Source organism: Triticum aestivum, chromosome 3D (genome assembly GCF_018294505.1).
Source record: "Triticum aestivum cultivar Chinese Spring chromosome 3D, IWGSC CS RefSeq v2.1, whole genome shotgun sequence".
In the NCBI taxonomy this organism is placed as follows: domain Eukaryota; kingdom Viridiplantae; phylum Streptophyta; class Magnoliopsida; order Poales; family Poaceae; genus Triticum; species Triticum aestivum.
The window spans coordinates 614,295,042-614,315,484 of NC_057802.1; the positions used below are offsets into that span (position 1 = coordinate 614,295,042).

Sequence of the window (20,443 nt, forward strand, 5' to 3'; positions counted from 1 at the left end):
CAACAATGCGAGCACAACATTTGTGTTAAGACTCCCAAAATTACATTGCATTGTAGCATGTCACACATGTGTATGTAGTATGACGCAAATGAGTTCACGGCATACCAAAACAATGAATGGAAACTACAAAAAATCCCATAAATCTAAAATTTTACAACCAAAATTTTTGTCTTTTTAGGGAAACCAATTTGGTGGACACCGACCTCACCTCATCAAGCATGTTCTAATATTCTAGTTAGTTTAGAGTTTTGGATTAAGTTAAAGTTGCTCTAGTATTATACCACAACAAAAGGGAAAGAAATGGGGGAAAACAAAGTAGAGCAGAGCGCGGTGGGGCAGCTTACTTGGATCTAAGCCGACCAATATCAATCGAATTGCCCTCCTAAATCCTGGTTATTCAAGCCAACCCACAATTGAGGGGCAACTAAAATAGAAGTTGAGACTATGGTGCAAGAACAGAAAAGCCGCCCTAAGCCATTGGATTGGATATGGATGGCACATGATCTGGTTGAGAGATCTCAGGCCACTTAATGTATACTTTATGAAAACCCCCTATTAACAGTTAGGTATAAAACAAAACATTTGCAGTGACCACCTAAAGTATCTCAACTCCCAATCCAATAGTGGAGTTCAGCGACCATTCACAGATTTGCAGTTTTGTCCAATGACCATTTATAGAACTAGATCATTTCCCGCACGTTGCGGCGGGTAGCCTATAAATTAATTGTGTAAATATGTACTTGGTTTGACCTAGAAGAGATAACCAAAAGTATAATCTTATCTCAAAACTGTGACTCCTTGGTCTGGCAGTTTGAGGCTTCTGGACAATACTCTTCTAGCTCCTTATACACCATTGTCAATTTTAGAGGGGTAATCCCAGTTTTCCTACATCTAGTGTGGAAACTCATTGTACCCCCCCCCCCCCCCCCCCCCCCCCCACCCCCCAGGATTCATTGCTTTGGCTACTATTTTTACAATAAAATGAGGAGTGGGGATAATCTGTTGAAAAGAAATCTTTAAGAAACCTAAACACTATGTATTTTGCACATGCAAAGAGACAGTTAGTCACCTCCTTTTTGAATGTGTAGTAGCTAAAGAAATTTGGTCCACTCCTAGCTCTATGCTAGGAAGATCTATGGGCAGTAATCGAGAATCCATTGCATCCCTATGGGTTGCTGACAAGCTGTTAGACCATGTTAATACCATTTGCTCTGCTATTCTCTGTGCTATATATATGAAAATGTAGAAATGACATGATCTTTAACGGTGTGGTATGGATTTCCGTCTAGCAGATTTGGTGGCTAGTCATAAAGCTCGTCAAGAAAGGGAATCTAATCTACAAGGAGCACATGTTGGCTCCGCTGGAAGCCTTCGAAGGACATCTACAACAACTGATCAGACGCCCTTTCCTGCTCAAGTGGGGGTGAATCTGATGGACTGCACTCCTGCCAACCTCAAATGACAGGAACCGCCTACGTGGCTGAAGCACAAGCGGCCTCGGCGGAGAGCCCGGTCCTCACGCTCGACTTCAACATCCTGGCTTCGCTAGTTTGCATGTCATAGAGCTAGGCCGGCATGGTTTGGCACTGGTAGATGTAAGTCGTTAGCCTTTTGCAGCGTGGACTACAAAAGATGGATTTCCCTGTGTGGTTTTTAAGTACTTTGTGTAAGTCCTCGTGTTGGAGGGTGTTGTGGCTTTGGGTGTGTGAACTGCCTGCAAGGCTTTGTGGTACTTGGGTTTTTGTGGCTTCCTTTCCTTAATACTCCCTCCGTTCCTAAATACTTGTCTTTCTAGGTATTTCAAATGACTATCACATACGGATGTATGTAGACATATTTTAAAGTATAGATCCACTCAGTTTACTCCGTATGTAGTCACTTGTTGAAATGCCTAGAAAGACAAGTAAGGAACGGAGGGAGTAAAATGGGAGCCGGGGAACTCCTCCCTTTCATCTAAAAAGAAAAGCTCCCCTTGCCAAAAAAAAAACATTTTTAAGCCAACAATAGCACGCGCCCGAACTGGACCAGCCTGCGCCGCTAGCCCAGGCCCAGCAAGCAACTTGTCCTCTCGGGCGAGCGGCTGGGCCTCTGAGCACAGCCCAGCTCGGCCCCGATACGCGCTCTCGCCTGGGTCAGTGTCGCCTCGTGCCCTAGCGGAAAACAGCAGCAGGCGTTCCGCATCTCAACCTACTCGCCGCCGCCCGCCGCCCGCCGCCGCTAATCTCATCAACGTCCGTTCGTCGGGGGAGGAGGAGAGGAGAAGAGAAGAGATGAAGCCGGTGGTGGGGATCGTGGTTTCGAACAAGATGCAGAAGTCGGTGGTGGTGGCGGTGGACCGCCTCTTCCACAACAAGGTGTACAACCGCTACGTGAAGCGCACCTCCAAGTTCATGGCGCACGACGAGGCCGAGACCTGCAACATCGGCGACAGGGTACGTCAGTAACCCAAACCGCCTGCTCCCTCCCTCTGTTGTCAACTGTCACCTTCGATGTGATTGTGATGTGCCGAATCCAGACCCATTTCTGCAATCTTTCTTGCATATTATCGACCTGTATCGAGTAGACCGAGCTGGACTTTCTTTGTCAAATGAGAGTCAAGTTCAGAGAGTTCAGATTAGGGGTCTGGGATTATTATTAAAAGTGACTAGTGAAGTTTTCAAATGAGTATGATGAAATTCAGAGTTCAGAGTAGGGATCTATCTGGTAATGTCAAGTGAGTATGAAATTTTATTGGTTTAGAGTTCAGAAAAGAGGGCTTCCAGTTTTACTCGTGGTTAGGGGGGATTTGGTCCATACAGCAGAAGCTTAATTGCAGGTTCGAACGAATAAATAGCACAATTGAGTCCGTCGTCTTCTCTCAGCTCACCGGTTGTCTGTCTTGCTCTACTTGTACAATTTGCTATGCCCGTGTCAGCGGCAGCCATACCCGTGTGCAGCGACAACCTATAATATTATCAGCTGAAGCTAGCTAGATTGAGCAGTTTATTTCCTTGCATAACTCTCTTCTGTAAACTTCAAATAAGACAGATCTGGTTGACTTTTTTCGGCTTGTAAGCTCAAGTTTCATTAAGCTAACTAGTTTCTTGGAGAAACCCAATTATTCTTTGCCATCTTAGAGTAAACAATATTGCCTCTTCAATACTTTAGTGATGACGGTTGTTGTTACGGTAATGGAATTTTTTTCTCCTTCCATCCTTCATAACATTCTAGGATACCATGGTTTCATTTGGAAATATTGCTTGGACTTGGTGTTGTATGCATATCAGTTCAGTTGAGGCGGTAGGTTACTCTGCAATTTGCTCATAATATGTTTTCTGCTGGACAAATTTTGCTTTCAGCACCAAGAGATCCACATTACTTAGGAGCGGTTTGGTTTTATAAAGAAGCTTGTGTGACTGCATATAAATTTGTCGAATAGACTGATGAGTTTGCGTCGTTTTGTCCTGTGGTGTAGTCTATTTATCTGCGTACTTACTGGAGACTAGTATTCTTTTTGCACTATGATTCATTTATTCACTCAAGCTGTAACATAACGTAAACTAGAACAATTTTCTTCTTCTTATAAATGATGGTTGCATCAATATTCTCCAGGTTAGGCTGGATCCTTCTAGGCCGTTGAGCAAGAACAAGCATTGGATTGTTGCTGAGGTTCTTCGCAGAGCTAAGATGTATGTTGCGCCGCCACCTGCGCCAAAAGCTTCTGGTGCTACAACTCAACAAACTGGTACCAAGTCATCTGCCTGAAGATCCTCAGAGCCCAACACAAATGCCTGTTCTTTACTGACTGACGGCATGTCCAGAGAACCAGCTCATCCCACTGAATAAGCAATGAACGGCTGGTACAAAATGGTGGTTTATTTGGTGCTGATCATGTTCAGCTTGATAGTTTATTTGTTTGTGATCCGAAACTTGGTGATCGGGAGTTTTAGTTGGACCCTATACATTCGAGTTTGCCCCAGTAAAATTCATAGGGCAACTTAACCATTTTCCTCATAATAGTCGTTCATGCCGTGGTGGTGATCATGCCGGAGCTGGGGAGAGAGCTGCCGGCCATTCGATGTCACTGGTAGTGGTAGCTAGCTAGTGTGCTCATTGTGGCTGTTGTTGCTGTCCACCGATGACATTAAATTCCTGGCAGCAGAATTTCAAGCTTGCTCTCTTGTGAAACGTTTGATGAATGTACCGCACGAAGCCTGTCCACCGAATATATGCTCTTGGTTAGATCTATCATCATGGTGTGATCCCAGATCTTATGCGGGTATACTGATGCTACTTTCTGATTAAATATGTTGGTTGTGCACCGCGAAATATGTGATTGTGTGTGGGATATGATGAAAAGAAGAGCTATTCGTATTGCAAAAATAGTTCATCTCTCTATCTATTTGATCTTTGAAAATAGGGAGAATTTGTTTGGAAGAACAGTTCAGTCACAGTTAATGTTGAGCCAACCATTATATATAATTTGCTGGTTGGGCTATGAACCTAATTTAAGCATATATATATAAGCTGCATGATTTTCTAGCTTTAATGCGGCATGATTTTCCAGCTGAAAATAGTTGGATGGTTTAGTCATCACGTTAGATTACTGGATCTAAATATTATGTAATCTTTTCAGAGCAACATACCACCAAAGGTTTCGTGGTGTAGTTGGTTATCACGTCAGTCTAACACACTGAAGGTCTCCGGTTCGAACCCGGGCGAAGCCATCTAATTTATTTTTCTTTTTTTATTCTCGCATTTTCCAATGAGTAAAAAAAAGAAAAAAAAAATATTTGGCCCATACAGGTCTCGAACCTGTGACCTTCGCGTTATTAGCACGACGCTCTAACCAGCTGAGCTAATAGGCCTCCTTGTTGCTTGAACTGTTTTTCATTTTTCATATTCGTATTAACTGAATAAAACTCGCGCACAGCCCCCCTTATGATGAGAAGAAAAGAGTAAGAAGATCACTGGAGCCTCTTTTGGCTGCTAAGCTGATGCTATGAATCAAAAGAAAATCCATCTCTGCTCCAACCGATCTGCGAAATGCAACAACAAATCTTGGTCCTTGGCTATCTAGATTCCCGTTTCACTGCCCACGTTTGTAAGTATTTCCTAGCTATTGTGGCCTTTTTGCCATCTGTATCTGTGAATCTGTGATGGATATGTATGCAAATCATCTTGCAACAACTACATAGTGATAACGGAAATATGTGCAAGCGGGCAAGTAATGACAGCTACAAATACCCACTATAAGCGATTCAAGAGAAAAGACTCGCCCTGCTACAGAAGCGATGACACTTGTTGAGTAAGTAGGAACAGAGCAGCATGAATGGCGCGAAATTCGTGCAGTTACACTTGCAGACGAACAAAACAAAAGCACCCGACCAGCTAAGGTTTAGAAAATTCAGCAAGTGGAATCTTTTTATTCCAGAAGAAAGGATGGTTGCAGGAAAAAGAATCTAAAAAAAAGGGGAAATTTGGAAAGTATTGGTGAAGTGTTTTTTTTTTTTGTATTCCAGAAGAAAGGATGGTTGCAGGAATTGTTTTTAAAAATAATCTGGAGAAAAGCAAAAAAGAAAAAAGAAAATTGGGGCGAGAGAGACTCGAACTCTCGACCTCAGGATCACTCGCTTTAGCTATGAGACCTACGCGCTAGCCAACTGCGCCACCGCCCCTTTGTAGTGACTTCTCAAATTAACCTTATTGAACCTTGGTATCTCTCATATGTGCTTTCATCGATACAGCAATGATCAATCAGTTCGTGGAGCCTACTTCGGTATAGGTCGTGCCATCAAAGTGTACTTTCGGGGCACAAACAACGTATGTGATCAAGCCTATGCACTTGTTTTGTTCAATTTCATGTCCCAGCAAATTAAACAAAACTAGTCAGGAATGAAAACAGATAGTGGCCGGCAAGCGGTCATAACAAAATATTTTTTTCATAACATGATCCATGCATGGATACATCGATCCCGTCTCACCTCACCGCATCAAGATAAACATTAATCAACGATGCAATACTCACCTTGGAGGAGAGAAGATCATGGAAGAACGTTGTTTCGTTTATATCCTTATTAGCAAGGCTGATTAGTGTGTTGAAGGAGTAGCATACGGAACATCGAAACTGTAGAAGTGCATGCTCTAGCCAATACAACCAAAAGACCGATCTGATGGAAGAGACTAGGCAGTACATTATACGTCAACACTCCCCCTCACGTGTGCTTCCCTCAGGCCTAAACGTGGACCGAAAGTGGGCTGCAATTTAATTGCGTCAGCCGGGTCTGAACTCAAGACCTCTTGGCTCTGATACCATGTAGAAGTGCATGCTCTAGCCAATGCAACCAAAAGACCGATCTGATGAAAAAGACTAGGCAGCACATTATACGTCAACAGAAACAAAGCAGGTCCCTTCATTAATTTACTGCAAAGGCAATGCATTTTGTTTATTGGGCTACCAGGAGCAGCAGAGTGGAAACAAGTACTAGCATGAAGCGTCCAAGTAAGTAGTGGGCCCCTGCTGTAAGTTTGAAACGCTGTGTCACCCTTGCCAACGTTGAAAATAATCGACCCGACGTGGACAGCAACAAGTCCTCTCTCCTTGTCGTCCCTTCTCCGGCGACAAGTCGAGCCTCGGGTATGACTACGAATCGAGCCGCGGCAGGAAGCTCTGATTTTGGGTTGTTCTGTCAATTTAGAGGAGGAGCTCGCCAGTAGGAATGATTTGGGTTGTGCTTCGGCAATTTGTTTCATTAATTAGTCTGGGAATACTATACGTGAGATTCTGAATTTTATTGTTTTATGCTTATGTTCAGAATGTAGGTGCCAATGCTTTGGAGTACTTGGGCATCCACCATGAACTTGAGATTGAAGAGGGGAAAGGTGTGGCCGCTCCCGGGAGTAGAAAATCCAGTCTCAATTACAATCCACTGAAAAATAAATTTCTGTGACTTCCCTATGCATGGTGCATCAAACATCATTTGTTGATTCCTACAAGCTTGTAGAATTAAAGATGTCATGACACCCCAATCCTACCATTTTGCTATTCACATGTCAATCAAATCCTATGAATCAAAGAGGCCTTAATTCAGGTTGTCTCTGTTCGGCAGGAGCGGATGGTATAAATTGTAACACAATGATTAATCATTATGTTGATATTTTTTAAATGAATCATTTAATATATAGACGTGCAAATATATCAAGTAAGCAAGAGAATGTATCATTATGTTGATGTTAATATATAGACGTGCAAATATATGTTGAACCTAAAAGCATAAAAAAAATCAATGAAGCATCTCCAACGCTTGCTTAATCTCGGTTTCTCAGTAATTTTTTCAGTACCAGTTTAAAATACTCTCCGTGAATAAATATAAGAGCGTTCAGATCACTAAAATAGTGTTCTAATTGCTCTTATATTTCTTTACAGAGGGAGTAGTTGATTGATTAAAATATCAGCTATAGCTTCCATCAAACCGTTCTTTTTTCTCACGAATCCGAAAATTGTCATTACTCGTCTTTGACCTGAACTTTCCTTTTGTAAACTTTGCAGTTATAGCGCAGTACAAATTTTTGGAGCATCGTCCAAATCAAAAAAAAAAAAAAAATCTCATTTTACATGTATCCAGATGGTCTGAAATTCTAAACCGTATCAGGTTTAATTTTGTGGACCACTCTCTCATCCTGTTTAAGCAACTCAGCCTAGATTTTGCATGTACAAACACTTCATTTCATCTCATCCATGCGTAAATTTTAAATTGTGACCTACTATTCAATTGAATTTCAGGACTTTTTCGAGATTTTGGCATATCAAACTTCCAGTCCCCAGCCGCCCTACTCTGTATCACGTCGATGTGCACTCTTGCTGCTGCGGTAGCCTTTGACATGGGTAGCCTCTCCACACCTGCACTCGCATATATTGATACATAGTACATATTTACAGATGCACAAGGCAACCATCCTAGCCGATGCAAAGCAGCAATCAGCAAGATACTCCTATTGCAAGGGAACTGTAGCAAGATACACATCGCTATTTGGCTGAAAACAACCTTTGAAGCAAAACTTACAATCACTCACTCATAGAACCAGGTGTAAAGACACTTGGCAGGTTGTGGCATCAGACCTCAGTAAGGCCCAAAAAAATATAAGAGCAATGCCTTGAGTGAATAGAAGTAGTACTCTAGAGTTATGCTGGAACCACTAGCAGAGTAAACAAACAGAGTCCATGGAAAATCTTCAAGTAAGACGAGCTAAACATTCTTTCTGCTATAATTATTCTTGTAAGAAATAAAACGCAGTCCAGAAAATTAAGGTGATTCAAGTGCTTGTGCTTCAACAATGCCCTCATCCCACCGTCCTTGAACCCACCTGAAAAGTTATGAACAGAGTGAGATAAACAGCTGGGAAAGTGACACAAAGTAAGTATCGCACAAAACCAGAAAGCCCCATGATCTTTGCAACCATACTGAAAACACATTTAACAAGCCAAGCTTCTATATTTATTTCATAACCATCGACAACAATCCCACTCATTTATGGCCATACATCTCAATTGCATTCTCATTCTAACCAAGATAAGATGTCATAGCACAGATGCTTAACAGGCTGGCTCAGTCTTTGTCTGCAGTCTGACATATCACACAGAGTTTACAAAGAGATGTAGCTCAATTGCACAGGAAGGAGAATTCACTTTAACCCAACCCCAATAAGAGAAGTAAAATATGGGATATTGATCGCAAATATTGAACGTCACAGTCACCTGCCATAACCATGTGACAGATTTGCCAGTGAAGATGAAACCTGCCGTGCGGCACTAGAACCTGAGAATTATAATTATAAGGTACAGCTGCTTAAAACACTTGTCAAACTAAAAAAATAAAAGACACGCTCTTACGATTTGACACGTCACCTCTCTTATAATATAAGTTCACTTCACAATTTTGTATCATTTATCTATACAAACTAATCTACAACTTTACGGTTATCACGAAAATTTAATTCAATCATGTCCAGAGGTTGAAATTGTGGTACAAGATAAATGGGCTACAGTGAAGAAAAAGAGAGTAATGCACATGAGAAGAGGTTGAATTCAGATTGCATAACTTGTGATCTACCCAACCAATCTTCGTATACTTCTGATCTTTTTGGTATGGTAATGAAACTATATACTCCCTCCATCAAGAAATATAAGAGTGTTTAGATCACTACTTTAGTGATCTAAATGCTCTTATATTTCTTTACAGAGGGAGTACAATCTAATAAGAATATAGTTTGGAATCTACAATCTACCTAGACATCCATTTTCAAAATGAAGACTGGAAATTGGGCACAACATACTAATAGCTACTCCCTCCGTTCCAAAATAGATGACCCAATTTTGTACTAAAGTTAGTACAAAGTTGAGTCATCTATTATGGAACGGAGGGAGTAAAAGATAGGCACACCAAGATATATTTGTCCTGTGTTCCATCATTTCTCTCAAGTTAGGCTGGAAGCTAAATACAGGCAACACAGATTGTTGTGCAACAAGACCCAAGTTAGCACCAACTGAATGTTTTTATTATTTCCAGCCGCAACTAAAGGAAATTTCATTTCATTTCAGGATAACAAAAGAGCCTTACAATGCAGCAAGGTAAACTTTGTGCAGTATCAGCTGATTGATATCCAAATTCATTTCTAATAACAATATCGTAACCTCACCTTTCATACACGCACATTCCCTTTTCTTACTTCTTCTTCCCCTTTCCTTGACCGCCCTTCGCCAAAATGGCCCGATGGGGCCTCCGCCTCCGCGTAAAAGCAAACTCCCCAAGCTTATGGCCGACCTTCCCCTCGGTGATCTTGCAACGGACGTGAGTCTTGCCGTTGTAAATGAGAACGGTGGAACCGACGAACTCCGGCAGAATGGAAGACCTGCGGGACCAGATCTTCTTGCCGTTGAGATTCTCCCTCTTGTTCTTTATTCTTTGCAGGAACGCGTCGACGAACGCTCCCTTCCATAGAGGCCTTGAGCTGCACACACACACACACAGCAGGGCAGGACATACATTCGGTTCAATTTCAATGTTGAGCGGATCAGCTAGTTATCTGTGTTTGCACATACGTAGTGAGCTGAGCTTGTGATGGTGGTTACCTGAAGGCGCGAGTGACTGGTCCGAAGGCGGAGAGCAGCGGAGATGTGGCGTGCTGGGCCCTGGGCGCCTGACCAGATCGCGCGCGCGGTGGAACAAACCAACAAATCAGATCAACATCGGCTCAGGAACAACCAAGATTTGCATTTGAGCAAGGGGCAAGAGTTGGAGGGGGAGGCGGCACCTGAGAGATGGCCGCGGCGGCGGCGGGGAGGGCGTGGCCGGACCTGGCGAACCTGGAGGCGATGAGAGAAGCAATCGCCATGGCTGCTGCGCTCAGGCGTGGGATCGGCTCCCCGTAGGAGCGGGTGGCGGCGGCGTGGAAAGACGGAGAGGAGGAGGAGGAGCAAATCTTCCTTACCTGGAACCACACTGTAAGCGGGCCGTGGCCTTTGGCCCAACCCGTCAGATGAAGATGGACCAGGCCTATTTTCCTGTGTGGAAAAAAAAGGAGCTAATCTTTGCGATGAAGCCCCTGGACTTCGAGTAAATTTGTATGGCTTTATTAACAAAGAATTTGTTGAACTTAGCATTGATGGGCACAACTACCTCGCCTGGAGTTCGGATGTTGAAATCGTACTGCAAGAAAGAGGTTTGGGAAACACAGTCGCCGAAGGTGCAGTCGAGGGTACGCCCCCGACAAGGACCGAGAATTTGCAGGTTCTGCATTTTCCAGGGCATCATCTCTACACTATTCTCAAGAATGAGTACCTGTAGGAGAGGGACCCCAAGACTCCTTGGATTTCCCTGAAGGATAGACCAGAAACTCAGGTACACCATTCAACCTCGTGCAGAGCATGAGTGGATGAACTTGAGATTCATGGACTTCAAAGCTGTCGTTGAGTATAAGTCGGCACTGCATAGGATTTGCACATAATTTGGCAAATGGTGTATGTTTCTTGACCAGAATTTTGCTATGTTTCTGGTGGTGCACTTTGTTCTCAAATTTGAGCAAACCAAACTCATGTTTGCACCAAGTTTGGGCAAAGCACCCCCTCACTTTGTCCTATGCACAACTTTCACATCCTTTGTACAATCCCATGTATTTTTATATGCATTTGGGCCTGCTCAAACCTTGCATTCTAGAAATGCAAATGGTTTTCCAATTTGTTGCTCCCAACATCATTTAGTTCCTGGTTACACTTGTAGCCTTTCGATTCTTGTTTCGATCATATCTAGAGTTCTGTAACTCCATTTGTGATGTCCTTTATATGCATTTGTAGTGGAATTATGTGTATCCATGGTCATGCATAGTTAAGAACTTGTACCTATTGTTCTGTCCAGAAACATTACAACAATTAATTTGCATATGAAGTTTCACTTGATTTCTACCACACTTGGATCAAGGCTTCATTTAACTTTGCTAAGTTGTAGGTTTCCATGTTAAGACCATTAACTTGCCATGCATCATGTTGATTGTGCATTATGCCATGCCTTGTTGTTTACCATATCGTCTGCTTATTTCCAGTTTTGCTTTTTTCCCAATAGCTCTCAGTAACGACACGTAGTGCGAGGATTTGCTTGACTACGCTTCGTGGTTTCGATCTTCTTCAAAACGGGATTCCGGGCAGGAATGATCTTTACCTTGGAAAACATTACTAGCTTTGTTTACTAGATGTCCTGATGCTATTGTTTGGTCTCGCTACCTACCACTTGTTTGCAAGCCTCCCATTTGCCACTTGTCTAGAAATTGTGTTGCTTATTTCTCTTGCCTCTTAGGCATATTTGCTTCTTATCCGTACTTGGATTGTGCCTTGTGGATGATGCTTGTAATGTAATGTTGGGTCATGTGGCCTTTGATTGGTGATATAGCTATGTATTACATTTGTATGTCATATGTTTATCCTTGTATCTCGAGTAGGGCGTTTCGGTGCCCATGCTCATCTGCACCCGGTTAAAAAAACATAAAAAATTCAAAATAATTTCAAATAATTCCAATTTTTTTTGTGCGGTAGACAATTTGATGCGTGAGGCCCGCTCCAAATTTCAAGTCATTTGGACATCTGAGAAGCTCTCAGAAAAAAAGACAAATAGGGCCAAAACAGTACATGAACATTAAAACATTTTTACAGACCCCTAATTTGTCTTTTTTGCTGAGAGCTCCTCAAATGTCCAAATGATGTGAAAATTGGAGCGGACCTCACACATCAAATTGTCTACCACAAAAAAATTAGAATTTTTTGAATTTTTCTAGTATTTGTTTTGATTTTTTTCGCCAGCACGGGTGCAGATGAGCTCGGGTGCATAGATGGATTTTCGTTGTATCTCATCTTTTCATGTGTAGTTGTATTTGTTGTGATGTCCACCTTGTTTCTGACATGTTACACTTGCGTGTATGATATTAGTCACATGTTGGGGCAACCGATATGCGCTTCTATCCTTAGCGAGGATTGAAAAATGTTCAATGAGACTAGGACCGCATGTTGGGCGTTACACAACAGTAAGGCAAGATGCATCTGAAATAGTCACACACTTTGCGTGGGATATGAACGTGTTGCTAAAGTCAGTCATTTACCAACTACAGCCATTAAAACAACTCCCATAACATGGGCTATTGTGGTCTAGGGTTAGAGAAGGGCCGAGGGAGGCTTCGGATACCTCCTAGTCATGGTTGAAAAGTTCAACAAGTTGAAAGAGGCAAAGCCGGTAACTAGGCAAGCTATCGAGCCGGCCAGCAAGTTCCTATCAGGTGTCCTACACCGTTACGGCATGCCCCATAGCATCAGCACGGACAACAGGAGGAATTTCACGTCCAAACAGTTCAAATATTATTGCGCTTCATGCAGCATTACATTAAACTTTGCTTCTGTGGCGCATCCGCAATCCAATGGGTGTATCGAGCAGGCAAATGGGTTGTTCCTTAGTGGATTAAAAATGGTGTTGGTCACATCAAAGGAAGCCGACGGGAAGTGGATGAACGAGCTCGATTCTGTCCTGTGGAGCCTCGCGACTACGCTAACTGACCTACCGACTACACTCCTTTTATGGTATATGCATCAAAGCCATCCTTCTCAGTGACATCAAACACGATGCTCCCCGACTACATCGCTACATGGAGCATGGCGCTGAGCTGGAGTGTCAGGATGACATAGATCCCCTGGAGGAAGCACGGGGGATCGCAGTAGCCAGATTGGATATCTACTAGCATCAACTTCGCCGCTATCAAGCGCGTGAGGTATGAGGCTAGGCATTCAACATCGGCGACCTCATTTTACGTATGATACAGGACACGAAGGGGCTTGACAACCTTTCTCCGCCAAGGTACGGACCCTTGATCATGCACAAAGTGCTATAGAATGGAGCATACTGTATTCGATGCATTGAGACCGTCTTCCTCGCGACGAACCCCTGGAACATTGCCCTGCTATGTTGCTTTTATGCTTAGTTCTTTTTATTTTTAGTTTAGATTATTGTTTAGCTCAATCCAGACATTATTGTATGAATTAAATGAAGTTTATCTGTCCCCAAGTCGAAGAATCATATATGCTTGCTACCTCTTGAGCACTGCGTTGTTTTTTCCCTTGAAGAGGAAATGGTGATGCAGTAAAGTAGCGTAAGTATTTCCCTCAGTTTTGAGAACCAAGGTATCAATCCAGTAGGAGACCACGCTCAAGTCCCTCGCACCTACACAAACAAATAAGAACCTCGCAACCAACGCGATAAAGGGGTTGTCAATCCCTTTACGTTCACTTACGAGAGTGAGATCTGATAGATATGATAAGATAATATTTTTGGTATTTGTATGATAAAGAGAAATAAAGATGCAAAGCAAAATAAAAGGCAATGGAAATAGCTAAGTGTTGGAAGATTAATATGATGGAGAATAGACCCGGGGGCCATAGGTTTCACTAGTGGCTTCTCTCAAGAGCATAAGTATTACGGTGGGTGAACAAATTACTGTCGAGCAATTGATAGAATTGACCATAGTTATGAAAATATCTAGGTATGATCATGTATATAGGCATCACGTCCGTGACAAGTAGACCGACTCCTGCCTGCATCTACTACTATTACTCCACACATCGACCGCTATCCAGCATGCATCTAGAGTATTAAGTTCATAAGAACGGAGTAACGCTTTAAGCAAGATGACATGATGTAGAGGGATAAACTCATGCAATACGATATAAACCCCATCTTGTTATCCTCGATGGCAACAATACAATACGTGCCTTGCTGCCCCTGCTGTCACTGGGAAAGGACACCGCAAGATTGAACTCAAAGCTAAGCACTTCTCCCATTGCAAGAAAGATCAATCTAGTAGGCCAAACCAAACTGATAATTCGAAGAGACTTGCAAAGATAACCAATCATACATAAAAGCATTCAGAGAAGATTCAAATATTGTTCATAGATAATCTTGATCATAAACCCACAATTCATCGGATCTCGACAAACACACCGCAAAAGAAGATTACATCGAATAGATCTCCACGAGAATCGTGGAGAACTTTGTATTGAGATCCAAAGAGAGAGAAAAAGCCATCTAGCTAATAACTATGGACCCAAAGGTCTGAGGTAAACTACTCACACATCATCGGAGAGGCTATGGTGTTGATGTAGAAGCCCTCCGTGATCAATGCCCCCTCCGGCAGGACGCCGGAAAAGGCCCCAAGATGGGATCTCACGGGTACAGAAGGTTGCGGCGATAGAATTAGGTTTTCGTGGATGCCTCTGATGGTTTGGGGGTACGTAGGTATATATAGGAGGAAGAAGTACGTCGATGGAGCAACGTGGGCCCCATGAGGGTGGAGGGCGTGCCTGGGGGGGGGGGGTAGGTGCGCCCCCTGCCTCGTGCTTTCCTCGTTGCTTTCTTGACGTAGACTCCAAGTCCTCTGGATCACGTTTGTTCCGAAAATCACGTTCCCGAAGGTTTCATTCCGTTTGGACTCCGTTTGATATTCTTTTTCTGCGAAACACTGAAATAGGAAAAAAAACAGCAATTTGGGCTGGGCCTCCGATTAATAGGTTAGTCCCAAAAATAATATAAAAGTGTATAATAAAGCCCATTAAACATCCAAAACAGAATATAATATAGCATGGAACAATCAAAAATTATAGATATGTTGGAGACGTATCAAGCATCCCCAAGCTTAATTCCTGCTCGTCCTCGAGTAGGTAAATGATAAAAACAGAATTTTTGATGTGGAATGCTACTTGGCATAATTTTCAATGTAATTATCTTAATTGTGGTATGAATGTTCAGATCCGAAAGATTCAAGACAAAAGTTTAATATTGACATAAAAATAATAATACTTCAAGCATACTAACTAAGCAATTATGTCTTCTCAAAATAACATGGCCAAAGAAAGTTATCCCTACAAAATCATATAGTCTGGCTATGCTCTTCATCACATAAAGTATTTAATCATGCACAACCTCGATGACAAGCCAAGCAATTGTTTCATACTTTTGGTGTTCTCAAACTTTTTCAATCTTCAGGCAATACATGAGCGTGAGCCATGGACATAGCACTATATGTGGAATAGAATGGTGGTTGTGGAGAAGACAAAAAGGGAGAAGATAGTCTCACATCAACTAGGCGTATCAACGGGCTATGGAGATGCCCATCAATAGATATCAATGTGAGTGAGTAGGGATTGCCATGCAACGGATGCACTAGAGCTATAAGTATATGAAAGCTCAACAAAAGAAACTAAGTGGGTGTGCATCCAACTCGCTTGCTCACGAAGACCTAGGGCATTTTGAGGATGCCCATCTGTAAGTGCATCTAGTGCCCCTAAGTGATTTTGGTGTATTGAAGACTTATAGGTTAAGGGACTGATGCGTTTGTGAGTGTACACAGGTCTATAAGTCTATGAGGAGTTTGATATTTACAGAGAAATTCGACCCCTAAAAATGAAGTTCTTCGATTGAAGACTTTGGATTTCTGAAGACTTTCTGAAGACTTCGAAAGTGAAGAAATTGGTGTGACCTTGAAGACTTGGTATTCATTCGAGGAACATGAAGCGTGAAGACTTTTGTTTTCGTTGTTTCATTTTCTTTTTCTTGAGTCACAGGAAACACCGTACTGTTAAAGGGGGTCGAGGAAATACTAAGAAAAAATTTCCATGTGATGATCAACTCAAAATCCTAAACCTACCAATCCCTTCGAGTGAAGCCATTGGAAATCTCATACAGTTCGGTCAATTTCTTCAGTGACAGAGACGAAGTTATTCTGGTCTCTAAGGAATTTGTTCTGACTGAGGAGTTAGGAATTCGCCAGTGTGGATTGGCTACACAGTGAGGAACATGATAGCCCTGAGGAATTTGATAGTCAAATTTCCGACCGTTGCTGTGCTACGCGCCAGCTGTCCCAAAATATCTACCCACCTAACGGTCATATCATTGAAGGGCATTTATGTCTTATCATGTCGGGCTGCTCCCTAGGCTATAAATAGCCGCCCCCTACAACCACTAGCTGGTTGGCTGCTCCGAGAGAAACTGACACTTGTCATTTGAGAGCATCCCATCCTCCGAGGACTTTGAGCGAAAATCATCAAGTGAGGAAACCCAAACCCAAACACCTACAAACCCAAAGTGATTGAGCATCACTGAAGAGATTGATCCTACGTGGATCCGACGCTTGTTACCTTTGAAGACTGTGCTTCTTCCAGACGGTTAGGCGTCATGGTCTAGAGCATCCAAGAGGAATTGTGGATCGCCGAGTGACCGAGTCTGTGAAGGTTTGGAAGTCACCTGAAGACTTACCACGAGTGATTGGGCGAGGTCTGTGTGACCTTAGCTCAAGGAGAATACAGTGAGGACTGTGTGTCCTCAGGTTTAAATACCTAGCCGCTCCAACCAGACATACAAGTGAGACAGCAATTGGAACTGGTCTACCAAATCATTGTCTTCACCAAGCTTACTGGTTCTATTTCCTCAACTCTTTCATTTCCTCATAACTGTGTTGTGCACTTGTTCATATCTGTGTTTGAAGACTTTGACTGAAGACTTTCTCAATTTCCTCAGTTCAATTTCTTCAGTCTGTTTGTCTTCATCCTGTGTCATCCTGTGTTTACACTCTCTGTACTCCGTGCTTGTCTTCATTTCGTCATGATGACCATGCTTGTGTTCTGTTATGTTTATTTTGATTACTTATTCCGCTGCAAGTAGTTCTTCACTAAGGAATTTCCTCACCAGCAAATTCCTCAGTGAAGAATTCATAAAAATCACCTATTCACCCCCCTCTAGTCGATATAACGCACTTTCAATTGGTATCAGAGCAAGGTACTCCCTTGTTCTGTGTGATTTTGGTTTAACCGCCTGGAGTTTTAGTTATGTCGACCGCAGGTATGATCAAGGTCTCTGCTGGGTGTCCTACCTTCGATGGGACGGACTACCCTTACTGGAAGAATAAGATGCGGATGCATCTTGAGGCAATTGATAACGATCTCTGGTATGTTGTGGAAAATGGTGTTCCCTCAGTCACACCTTCTCTGAACGCTACTAATGTGAAGAGATTCAAGCAACTCGATTCTCAAAAGAAGAACATCATATGTGGTCATCTGAGCAAAGGGCAGTATGGAAGAGTGAGTGCTTTGGAAACTGCTAAGCTTATCTGGGATAGGCTGTCCAAAGTCAATGAAGGAGTCTCAACACAGCGTGACTCTCGAGTTGACGTTCTTCGCAATCTCTTCAACTGCTTCAAAAGACTCGACAATGAAAATGTTCAGCAAACCTTCGATCGCCTCACTGACATCTCAAATGAGCTTCAAGCACTTGGTGCCACTGACATCACCGACCATGAGGTGGTGAAGAAATTGCTGAGATCGCTTGATTCCTCATTTGATACTCTGGCATTGATGATACAAGAACGTGCTGATTACAAGTCACTTGATCCTGCTGATATCCTCGAGAGGCTAAACACTCATGAGTTCCAGCTTGCTGAGAAGAGAGATCTCTATGGTTTGAGCTATGGCAGATCACGTGCCCTGAAGGCCAAGGCTGTCTCTGAATCTGAAGGTGAAGATTCTGGTAGTAGCCTTGGTGATCCTGAAGAACTGAGCCAGGAGCTAGCACTGCTCGTGAAGAAATTCCAGAGGTTCTCAAGACGTGGTCGCTTTGGAAAATCCTCAAGGAGCAATGATTCCTCATCCAGTGACTACAAGAAGAGGCTATGCCACAAGTGCAAGAAACCTGGTCACTACATTCAAGATTTTCCTCAGTGGGAAAAGGAATCAAAGAAGAAGAAATACAAGGATTACAGTTCTGATGATGCGAAGAAGAAGAAGAAATCTTCAAAGTCTTCATCATCAAAATCCTCGAAGTCTTCGTCACACAAGAAGAGCAGCTCCAAGAAGGCTCGGGCATTCATTGGCAAGGAAATGGACTCCGAGGCTGAATCTGAGGAACATGAGGAAGAGGAGGCATCTGAGGAGTCTGAGCCTGGTGTGGCGAGTCTAGCTCTCGCTACTGCATTCATCAGCAAGTGATACGTCTCCAACGTATCTATAATTTATGAAGTATTCATGCTATTATATTATCCATCTTGGATGTTTTATGGGCTTTACTATGCACTTTTATATGACTTTTGGGACTAACCTATTGACCCAGAGCCCAGTGCCAGTTTTTGTTTTTTCCCTTGTTTCAGTGTTTCGAAGAAAAGGAATATCAAACGGAGTCGAAACGGAATGAAACCTTCTGGAGAAGTTATTTTCGGAAAGAAAGCAACCCGGGAGACTTGGAGTCCACGTCAAGAAAGCAATGAGGAAGGCACGAGGCAGGGGGGCGCGCCCTCCACCCTCATGGGCCCCTCGTGGCTCCCCTGACATACTTCTTTCACCTTATATATATATATATATATATATATATCCATATACCCTAAAATGACCGGGGAGCAGAATAAATCGGGAGTTCCGCCGCCGCAAGCCTCTGTAGCCACCAAAAACCAATCGGGACCCTATTCCGGCACCCTGCCGGAGGGGGGATCCCTCACCGGTGGCCATCTTCATCATCCCGGCGCTCTCCATGATGAGGAGGGAGTAGTTCACCCTCGGGGCTGAGGGTATGTACCAGTAGCTATGTGTTTGATCACTCTCTCTCGTGTTCTTGATTTGGCACGATCTTGATATATCGCGAGCTTTGCTATTATAGTTGGATCTTATGGTGCTTCTCCCCCTCTACTCTCTTGTAATGGATTGAGTTTTCCCTTTGAAGTTATCTTATCGGATTGAGTCTTTAAGGATTTGAGAACACTTGATGTATGTCTTGCATGTGCTTATCTGTGGTGACAATGGGATATTCACGTGATCTACTTGCTGTATGTTTTGGTGATCAACTTGCGGGTTCTGTGACCTTGTGAACTTATGCATAGAGGTTGGCACACGTTTTCGTCTTGACTCTCCGGTAGAAACTTTGGGGCACTCTTTGAAGTACTTTGTGTTGGTTTGAATAGATGAATCTGAGATTGTGTGATGCATATCGTATAATCATACCCACGGATACTTGAGGTGACATTGGAGTATCTAGCTGACATTAGGGTTTTGGTTGATTTGTGTCTTAAGGTGTTATTCTAGTACGAACTCTTGAATAGATTGATCTGAAAGAATAACTTTGAGGTGGTTTCGTACCCTACCATAATCTCTTCGTTTGTTCTCCGCTATTAGTGGCTTTGGAATGACTCTTTGTTGCATGTTGAGGGATAGTTATGTGATCCAATTATGTTATTATTGTCGAGAGAACTTGCACTAGTGAAAGTATCAACCCTAGGCCTTGTTTTCTAGCATTGCAATACCGTTTACGCTCACTTTTACCACTTGTTACCTTGCTGTTTTTATATTTTCAGATTACAAAAACCTATATCTACCATCCATATTGCACTTGTATCACCATCTCTTCGCCGAACTAGTGCACCTATACAATTTACCATTGTATTGGGTGTGTTGGGGACACAAGAGACTCTTTGTTATTTGGTTGCAGGGTTGCTTGAGAGAGACCATCTTCATCCTACACCTCCCACGGATTGATAAACCTTAGGTCATCCACTTGAGGGAAATTTGCTACTGTCCTACAAACCTCTGCACTTGGAGGCCCAACAACGTCTACAAGAAGAAGGTTGCGTAGTAGACATCAAGCTCTTTTCTGGCGCCGTTGCCGGGGAGGTGAGTGCTTGAAGGTATATCTTTAGATCTTGCAATCGAATCTTTTTGTTTCTTGTTTTATCACTAGTTTAGTCCATAAAAGAAAACTACAAAAAAATGGAATTGAGGGTACCTCATATGCTTCATCTTTTTAATGTCTTTCGTGAAAATGATGGAAAGGAAAATTGTGATCAAGTGCTAGAAGAAGAATGCATTAAAATGTTTGGCACTAAATATTTGAATGTTGAGCATGAT

General features: G+C 42.7%; 2 protein-coding genes and 3 non-coding genes across 5 annotated transcripts; 2 read left to right on the top strand and 3 right to left on the bottom strand.

Moving 5' to 3' along the window:
- The first annotated feature begins 2,124 nt into the window (after positions 1-2,124).
- Positions 2,125-4,225, top strand: LOC123081020 (30S ribosomal protein S17). The gene is made up of 2 exons (XM_044503984.1): positions 2,125-2,432; positions 3,592-4,225. The coding sequence occupies exons 1-2, from the start codon at positions 2,271-2,273 to the stop codon at positions 3,742-3,744; spliced, it is 315 nt and encodes a 104-aa protein (XP_044359919.1). The 5' UTR covers positions 2,125-2,270; the 3' UTR covers positions 3,745-4,225.
- A 407-nt stretch (positions 4,226-4,632) lies between these two features.
- TRNAV-AAC (transfer RNA valine (anticodon AAC)) lies at positions 4,633-4,706 on the top strand. The gene has a single exon. It is a non-coding gene; the product is annotated as a tRNA-Val (tRNA).
- A 67-nt stretch (positions 4,707-4,773) lies between these two features.
- TRNAI-AAU (transfer RNA isoleucine (anticodon AAU)) lies at positions 4,774-4,847 on the bottom strand. Its single transcript has one exon. It is a non-coding gene; the product is annotated as a tRNA-Ile (tRNA).
- Positions 4,848-5,570: 723 nt separating this feature from the next.
- TRNAM-CAU (transfer RNA methionine (anticodon CAU)) lies at positions 5,571-5,657 on the bottom strand. Its single transcript is given in 2 exon segments — positions 5,571-5,606; positions 5,620-5,657. It is a non-coding gene; the product is annotated as a tRNA-Met (tRNA).
- Positions 5,658-7,955: 2,298 nt separating this feature from the next.
- Positions 7,956-10,497, bottom strand: LOC123081021 (ribosomal protein S19, mitochondrial). The gene is made up of 4 exons (XM_044503986.1): positions 10,291-10,497; positions 10,109-10,176; positions 9,676-9,987; positions 7,956-8,343 (listed from the first exon to the last, which is right to left on the bottom strand). Exons 1-3 carry the CDS (start codon positions 10,369-10,371, stop codon positions 9,702-9,704), a joined length of 435 nt encoding a protein of 144 aa, XP_044359921.1. The 5' UTR covers positions 10,372-10,497; the 3' UTR covers positions 7,956-8,343; positions 9,676-9,701.
- Positions 10,498-20,443: the final 9,946 nt, after the last annotated feature.